This window comes from Eucyclogobius newberryi, unplaced genomic scaffold (assembly GCF_026437365.1).
Source record: "Eucyclogobius newberryi isolate DKJ021-1_F unplaced genomic scaffold, fEucNew1.0.hap1 SCAF_37, whole genome shotgun sequence".
NCBI classification, from domain to species: Eukaryota; Metazoa; Chordata; class Actinopteri; order Gobiiformes; family Gobiidae; genus Eucyclogobius; species Eucyclogobius newberryi.
This window is the reverse complement of record NW_027316023.1, coordinates 594,899-604,192: the sequence shown is the minus strand read 5'-3', so window position 1 is coordinate 604,192 and position 9,294 is coordinate 594,899. Positions and strand designations below refer to the sequence as shown.

Sequence of the window (9,294 nt, the reverse complement as noted above, 5' to 3'; positions counted from 1 at the left end):
CTAAACCAGGACTAAACCAGTTCTAAACCAGGACTAAACCAGGACTAAACCAGGTCAAAACCAGGACTAAACAAGGACTAAACCAGGACTAAACCAGGACTAAACCAGGACCAAACCAGGTCTAAACCAGGACTAAACCAGGACTAAACCAGGACTAAACCAAGACTAAACCAGTTCTAAACCAGGACTAAACCAGGTCTAAACCAGGACTAAACCAGGTCTAAACCAGGTCAAAACCAGGACTAAACCAGGACTAAACCAGGACTAAACCAGGACTAAACCAGGTCTAAACCAGGTCTAAACCAGGACTAAACCAGGTCTAAACCAGGTCTAAACCAGGACTAAACCAGGACTAAACCAGGTCAAAACCAGGTCTAAACCAGGTCTAAACCAGGACTAAACCAGGTCTAAACCAGGACTAAACCAGGACTAAACCAGGTCTAAACAAGGACTAAACCAGGTCTAAACAAGGACTAAACCAGGACTAAACCAGGAATAAACCAGGACTAAACCAGGTCTAAACCAGGACTAAACCAGGACTAAACCAGGACTAAACCAGGTCAAAACCAGGTCAAAAACCAGGACTAAACCAGGACTAAACCAGGTCTAAACCAGGTCTAAACCAGGACTAAACCTGGACTAAACCAGGACTAAACCAGTTCTAAACCAGGACTAAACCAGGACTAAACCAGGTCAAAACCAGGACTAAACCAGGACTAAACCAGGACTAAACCAGGACTAAACCAGGACCAAACCAGGTCTAAACCAGGACTAAACCAGGACTAAACCAGGACTAAACCAGGTCTAAACCAGGTCTAAACCAGGACTAAACCAGGTCTAAACCAGGACTAAACCAGGTCTAAACCAGGACTAAACCAGGTCTAAACAAGGACTAAACCAAGTCCAAACCAGGACTAAACCAGGTCTAAACCAGGACTAAACCAGGACTAAACCAGGACTAAACCAGGACTAAACCAGGTCTAAACCAGGTCTAAACCAGGACTAAACCAGGACTAAACCAGGACTAAACCAGGTCAAAACCAGGTCTAAACCAGGACTAAACCAGGACTAAACCAGGACTAAACCAGGTCTAAACCAGGTCTAAACCAGGACTAAACCAGGACTAAACCAGGTCTAAACAAGGACTAAACCAGGACTAAACCAGGTCTAAACCAGGATTAAACCAGGACTAAACCAGGTCTAAACCAGGTCTAAACCAGGACTAAACCAGGTCTAAACCAGGACTAAACCAGGACTAAACCAGGTCCAAACCAGGTCTAAACCAGGACTAAACCAGGTCTAAACCAGGACTAAACCAGGTCTAAACCAGGACTAAACCAGGACTAAACCAGGTCTAAACCAGGACTAAACCAGGTCTAAACCAGGTCTAAACCAGGACTAAACCAGGACTAAACCAGGTCAAAACCAGGTCTAAACCAAGTCTAAACCAGGACTAAACCAGGTCTAAACCAGGACTAAACCAGGACTAAACCAGGTCTAAACAAGGACTAAACCAGGTCTAAACCAGGACTAAACCAGGTCTAAACCAGGACTAAACCATGACTAAACCAGGACTAAACCAGGACTAAACCAGGTCTAAACCAGGTCTAAACCAGGACTAAACCAGGACTAAACCAGGACTAAACCAGGTCAAAACCAGGTCTAAACCAGGACTAAACCAGGACTAAACCAGGACTAAACCAGGACTAAACCAGGTCCAAACCAGGTCTAAACCAGGACTAAACCAGGACTAAACCAGTTCTAAACCAGGACTAAACCAGGACTAAACCAGGTCAAAACCAGGTCAAAACCAGGACTAAACCAGGACTAAACCAGGACTAAACCAGGACTAAACCAGGACCAAACCAGGTCTAAACCAGGACTAAACCAGGACTAAACCAGTTCTAAACCAGGACTAAACCAGGTCTAAACCAGGACTAAACCAGAACTAAACCAGTTCTAAACCAGGACTAAACCAGGTCTAAACCAGGACTAAACCTGGACTAAACCAGGACTAAACCAGGTCTAAACCAGGACTAAACCAGGACTATACCAGGTCTAAACCAGGACTAAACAGGGACTAAACCAGGTCCAAACCAGGTCTAAACCAGGACTAAACCAGGACTAAACCAGGTCTAAACCAGGACTAAACCAGGACTAAAACAGGACTAAACCAGGTCTAAACCAGGTCTAAACCAGGACTAAACCAGGACTAAACCAGGTCTAAACCAGGACTAAACCAGGTCTAAACCAGGACTAAACCAGGACTAAACCAGGACTAAACCAGGTCTAAACCAGGTCTAAACCAGGTCTAAACCAGGACTAAACCAGGACTAAACAAGGACTAAACCAGGACTAAACCAGGACTAAACCAGGTCTAAACAAGGACTAAACCAGGAATAAACCAGGTCTAAACCAGGAATAAACCAGGACTAAACCAGGTCTAAACCAGGTCTAAACCAGGACTAAACCAGGTCTAAACCCGGACTAAACCAGGTCTAAACCAGGACTAAACCAGGACTAAACCAGGTCTAAACCAGGTCTAAACCAGGACTAAACCAGGTCTAAACCAGGACTAAACCAGGACTAAACCAGGTCTAAACCAGGACTAAACCAGGTCTAAACCAGGTCTAAACCAGGTCTAAACCAGGTCTAAACCAGGACTAAACCAGGTCTAAACCAGGACTAAACCAGGTCTAAACCAGGACTAGACCAGGACTAAACCAGGACATTTTTTACATACCAGAATATTTTTCAGTATTTGCAAAAGTAAATTGCTAATGCTAAGCGTCTCTACAGGGAGGAGGGGGTGCAGCCGGGTCACAGAGGCTCTCTCTTTCTCCCTGCTCAGGTCTGCGTTCAGCACGATCTTGCAATTTGTCAGGACAAACTACTATTTGAGTCGCAAACTACGCAATCTGTGAATTACTGAGCGTCGTTTGGTATGTCACAAAACGCAGCAGAAAACATGGACGGGCGGCAGGCTGAATATATATCAGCAAATATTGAAAATGTTCAACAACTCATGTAGTACTCTGACACACGTGTCACAACTAAACTACATGTTGTTGTTGTTGTTGTTTTTATGGCGGTTGGTATCCAAGTGTTGCATCACCGCCAGACTTTATTCTTTCGACTTCATTTGTCAGAGTCCGACCGGCTTTATTCCAGGACTGACTCCTTCATCTTCCTCTCCTTTGACGTTCGGTGCTTCTGCCACAGCTTTATTCTTTAGGCTTTGATATTTCCACTGATGTCGTTGCTTGGCAGCCGTGCATCTACGAGACTGGGCGAGGACAGGAGACCACGCCCACCTCCAGTTCTTCACTCTGATCACTCTGACTCCCCAAAAGTAGAACCTCCATCACTCCGACTCCCATTTAGCACCTTTAGCCTGTTTTTTATTTCTGCCCAATCCAGCTCTTTTGTTCCAAGGAATCTTCCTGTAGCTTTAGCAATGATCCTGATCCTTTCAGTTTTGTTGTTGTTGTTGTTTTATGGCGGTTGGTTTCCAAGCGTTACATCGCCTTCCATTACTTTGGTGTTTCAAAGCCCATGAGTTCAAAGCACGTTATAACATCCTCTTCCTCCTCATCCTCAATGCTCATTCCATGGCTCGAGCCGAACAAGAATAAAGTCTTTACTACACATGTAGTACTTTTATGCAAGAATGCAGACACTCTCAATGGCTTCAACCATTGCACAATATCTAGTTTATATATATTTTTGTAAAGGTGGATTTATTGGTAGGAGCTGTACGCCAAAAAGTTTTTTTTTTTCTTATGCCATGTGTTTATTTCTATACTGCACATTTTCAGTGATTCAATAGTGTCACTCAAATCCGAAACAATTAAAATGTATTTAATGAAGTTGATTGTTTTATCCCTTTATTGGAGGGAAAAAGGGATATTTTTTGTCGACTTTGAATTTGCTGAATTCACTCACACATATAATTTAGAATATGTTTACAGCAGAAGAGACAGTTTAGGTCTAAAACATGAGATCTGGATCGTGCTCCTCAAAAACATCTTCACCTTCTGTCTGCGCCTCCTTGTGGTTTGAATCAGAAATGTCTGTTCTATTGTTGTTTCGCTGCAGTAAGTTAGATTCAGATTTGACTGTAGATTGAGACATTTTGTTGTTTGAAGATAAAATTCCATCTAAATAATGTCAGCCTTTGCGATTTGATAATTGTGCCGAATCAAATGGTGATTGTCATATTTTGTGGTCTTATTGAGGACATTTGCAGAGGGTCTGGTGGATGTCGCCCTCTTGTGGCAGAACAGAGTAAGTTTCACACACGCTGCAGACTTGAATGTATAAGATTGATAATGATGAAGGTAAACTTTTAAAAGTGATCTCAGAGGATTTGACTGACGTTTTTTTAGAGAACTGTTTAATTGATCAAAATAGCTAGAATTATTTTTTTTCAATTCAAATTACTAAGTCTAGAATACATAGAATATACAGGACTCTAAATATACTGCTCAGAATGGGCCACGTACACGTAACACAAAGCTTCTTATTCTATTTCTTCATCTTTATTTGAGGGGTCCCTTGGGATTACTTTAAATTAATAACTTGATCGATCACAGATTATTCATATTCTGGACATGATCGAGGCCGTCTCTAATGGACAGGAATACTGTCCATGTTCAGTTTTTCTGCAACATGTTCCAAGCAAAAGGCTCTGTGCAGGTGAAAGGACCAGGGCAGCAGTGATAGAGCCAGTGATTCTCTGGGTGATAAAGTACAAATACAGAGGCATTCATCCAAGCACAGTCACTACCAAAGACTCAAACTCCTAGTGGCCAGAGAAGTCTGTTCCACCTCTGAAGACCGTGAGTACATTATAGGTTTGAACAGTTAGTCAGTGTAAACTGTGACTACTGTCATTAGTCACACTGACATCTGGTATCTGTAGTTCTTCCCTCTACAGGTGTCACTGAAGACTCAAGAATTGTAGTGTTGTTAATATTGATGTAGTGTTATTTTCATTAGGACTTGAATCAGAATTACAAGGTACTTTATTAAAATGGAAATGCTTTGATTGAATAACATGCATTAATACACAGTGCAGTTTTAAGTCAGTAGACTTTGGAGGCAACACAATAAGTCAGAACTAGAGTAAAGTGAATTTAGTCCAGGCTGTTGGAGGGAGAGGCTGTGCATAAGGGCTAACATAGCAAGCAAGAGGTTGTGAAGGAGAGTCCAATTACATCAGAGATCACATCCGCATCCTCTTCCGCATATTCTTCTCTGTAGTGACTCTTGGAGCTGGGCATGTGATGTCTTTAGCCTGGTCAGCACAGAAAGGCCTGATTTTTTCATGCAGATAGGTCTGCCTGTCAAAGTTCAGTCCAGGTGGGACCAGGACAGGAAGACAGTCAACCGGAGGCAGATCAGCTGAATTGCGCAGTAGCTGAAATTCCACAGGTTCTGCTTCACAGTGACTTTTTGCAAGCACCACACCTGGTCTCTCGGCATCAAAGCTGTAAACAATTAACAGGACATTTAAGAAATAGCAAACTATTTATCATAAAACACCATCATTAACCAATTAATTTTATATGAACACAATATGAGAGTTTCAATATAAACACCTGAAGTGCTGATAACTCTTGATCTTTGGAAGCCGTCTGAAGAAGGGACTCAGATGCTTCTGCCAGTCCAAGTTCTTGACAAACACTTTGCCATCCGCCGTTCCAACAAGCTGTGGGATATTGAGGTGAGACTCAGGAGAGCTGTTTTCCACTACCTGATGACAAGAGCGACAAATGTAAAAAAAATGAGAACAGAAGAAAAATAAGTTTTGCCAGGCTAATGTTTACACATTATAGTAGTCAAATAATATAAACTAACCTGAGCGATGTCTTCCAGAGTGTCGACCCTGGTCTTCATGTATGCTCGCTTGATAAGTCCAAAGCCACAATCAGGGGAGAATTTGGTGTGTCCAGCAATGGGGAAGTGGATGTCCATTGTGTGGTGAAGCTTGTGTCCAACACGCCAGGCAGCATACCACAACATGAAACTGTTTTTGTTTTGGCCACTGCAGTTGTCACAATGAAGATCCACGTATTTTTCTCCAACACCAAAGTTGTTGAAGAAATGATGCATGTAGCTTATGACTTCATTGCTTCCCTTACTTGACGACATGCCTTCATCGATCAGGAAATTGACCTGCTTCTGCATCCCTTCACAGGAGACACCAAAAAGGCCACATTGTCGTGGAGACAGGAAATACATTGGCCCCGGCTGCAGAGGGTTTGAGGGAAAGTGCATCTGTAGAAGACAGAGAGAGATTAGATTAAGACATGTGACATTTGATTAAGACATTTGTGTTTATTCATACAGTAACTGTCTAATATAGTTGTGATTCTGCATTTGCACTATTATTCTGCGACTTATTCTCTGAGCACTTTTATTGTACAGTGACAAAATCACCCTTCTAGGGGACATTTAATAAAGTGAAGTAAATGATGTGTGATAAATAGTACCTGCTGTGCAAAGTCGAAGCTGTAATGCATCCTGATGTCTTTGCTTGCTGGCGGTGAGGGTCCGAAAGACAGCACATTAGATTCTGTTGTCTGTCTGCAGGCAGCAATCAAAGAGTTGTAGAAAGTCCTCTCATTTTGCACAAGGGCAAGATGATGCACTTGCTTCTGGACCACTTCAGATTTTCTTTCATCTGGAAAGTTTGCACTTTGTATCAGCTGCTCGTTGTTGCTCTGACACCGCCAACAGAGATCTGCACGTGGCCTGCAGCTTCTGATGTGTGGGAGAAGCTGGTTCCACAGTGATCTGAAGCTTGATTTACAAACTACAGGCTCACCTGAAAAACAGATGTTGCTTATGGTTAATTAAACTGTAATTGCTAATCATTAAATCATGAAAATCACTGAAATAATGTTTTACACTTACCAAGCTCCTTAGCAGACTTCATGTAGAGACGCCAAACTGAGGCCTTAGTCACATGGGTTGGGAGCAACTTCACATGCCAGTCCTTATGGCCCGGATGTCGGCCCGGCAACATGATGGAATGGACTTCTGCATAGTTTTTGATGAAATCCACAACTGTGTGGATTACTTTGCGGCTGATGAACCTGGCTTTATGTGGCTGAGAGCGCTTCTTCCTCAAAAACCGTGGTCTCGCCCCATTGTCCTCATAGTGTTTAGTTATATCAGTCAGGGTGTCTTTGCCAATTCTGAAAAGGAAAACAAAGAAGTTTCACATAATGAGTCATGCCAACAGCATAGTTTAGATGTGCATATCATTTTAGCATGTAGCAGGGATTGCAATGTATCTTATGACTACTTACGCCATGAGGAACAGGAAAGTATTTCTGCAGACTTCATTGCCTCCGATGAAATACGTGGTCCGGGGGCACTTTCTTTTCACCTGAGGCTTGTTGGTGGATGTGGTCATCTCCGAAGTAGCTACTGTACGTCTGTTTGCCTCAAGATGTCCAATGATTCGCATGTCCTGCCACTCTTTTGCGGCTGCTAAAGAATCACTCCTTAGGTTGTACATAAGCTCTGGGGAAAGTCTGTCGCTACACGAATGTCTCCCGAGGAGAGACTCCTCCTTTCTTCTTGCGTAGCATTTGCAGTCAAAGTTACGGATTTTCTCCATTTCGTCTTTCTCCCCTTCAAATGTTACAGTAGAGATAGCGTCTGATATGTCACGCTCCAGCTCCTCTGCTGCGAGGCCGAAAGTTTCTTCCTCGTCTTCGTCGTCGTCTAAGGTCAGCTGTAGATTAGGGATGTTCTCCAGTTTGATGAAATCGCTCTCATCATCCGTGCACTCATCTTCAGATTCAGAAGTTAGATTACCATCTGGATAACCTGAAGCATCCGGCTTGTCGCAGAAGTACTCCCACAGAGTTGTGCTGTGAGAACCACGTTTGAGCTCCTCTGCAATACAGCTTGCTTGATCCATCTCGGTTCAATGCTTCTATAGTAGTGCTAAAGCCAGAGCGTGAGCCAGAATAAGTAGCCATGTGTATCGCTTTGTGCAGCTGATTGGTCGAAAAATAACAAAAGCGCTGCAGCAGTTCATATGGAAATTAGGTAACACGTTTATAATGAGGCGTACACTGTGATAGTAATACGCGCGCCGAAAAACACGACCAAAAACAACAGCACACTTCCGGTTACCCACAATGCCCCGCTCTCTCTTAAAGGGTCAGCCAGGCCGGTAACACAGTTCAGCATATTAATATTAATGTGAAGTTAATTTATGCTGTGAACAGTGCATACATAGATAAATACAGCTTTATTGTCATAAAAGTCATAAAAGCATTGTCGAAAAAAGCAAAAGTATTGTTTGTTCCGGGACATCTCCCCTTCGCCCGTTCCTATTGGTGGAAGAACTGCCCCGCCACAGACTGTCTTCACCTACGTTCGGAAAAGCAGTTTAAATCCCATAGAGCGGCCACTGGTGCCACATCCGACTCTTCTACTACGAAACAGTAAACATGAGTGGACGCGGCAAAGGAGGAAATGTTCAGTCAGAACCCTGGACAGTTCTGGGTGCGCCCAAAATTCTGTGGATAAATTTGGCATATGGTACGGAATACGTAAATATAAAGTTGAACTGTTGAAAGACTAATGGACAGTATGTTAATATTCCTAACTCCATCTCACTCAGTCCCTACAACGGCCGCATCATCTACCCCGGACAGATCAACTCCTGCTTCATCTGTCAGTCCCTCGACCATCAGGTGAGACAATGTCCACTGGTGAAGTGCTGGAGATGTGGGAATAATGGACACAAGGCCAAGGACTGTGAGTCTGAAGCTCTGTGCTCCCTGTGTGGGGAACATGGTCACACATATTTCACCTGCCCCAGCTCACACTACAATAAGTCCAGAGCACCGTCCACAAATACACAAGCAGACACTGATAACACCCGGATGTCTTATGCACAAGCCGCAACAGTCCAGCCATCCAATCTGACCACAGAGCAGCCTGTTACAAAGCCACTCCACAGCAAACAACCCAGACCTAAGCCCAGCTCCACATCTGAGCACCCTGACCCCCGCCCGCCTCTGCCGCCCTCTAGAGGCTCGGAGGTGCAGCGCCAGCCAGGGCTCTCTCGAGGCGCCTCCACTGTGCGCAGTAACCGGTCCGAACAGCCGCCGACTGCGACCAGTGGCACCGTGAATTCGCCTGAACGCAGTGCCCGGCCTAAAAAACCGCCGCCTGTGATCGGTGCGCAGCCTGGTAAAACCAAGCCGCCGGAGACCAGCTCCCGACCCGCTTCTACTAAGCTCCCTCCTGGAGCCAACGTAA

General features: G+C 44.0%; 1 protein-coding gene across 1 annotated transcript; it reads right to left on the bottom strand.

Annotated features, from left to right (window-relative positions):
- Positions 1–4,995: 4,995 nt before the first annotated feature.
- On the bottom strand, positions 4,996–8,134 carry LOC140376622 (uncharacterized). The gene is made up of 6 exons (XM_072462108.1): positions 7,320–8,134; positions 6,922–7,205; positions 6,498–6,832; positions 5,863–6,282; positions 5,604–5,758; positions 4,996–5,492 (listed from the first exon to the last, which is right to left on the bottom strand). Exons 1-6 carry the CDS (start codon positions 7,937–7,939, stop codon positions 5,228–5,230), a joined length of 2,079 nt encoding a protein of 692 aa, XP_072318209.1. The 5' UTR covers positions 7,940–8,134; the 3' UTR covers positions 4,996–5,227.
- Positions 8,135–9,294: the final 1,160 nt, after the last annotated feature.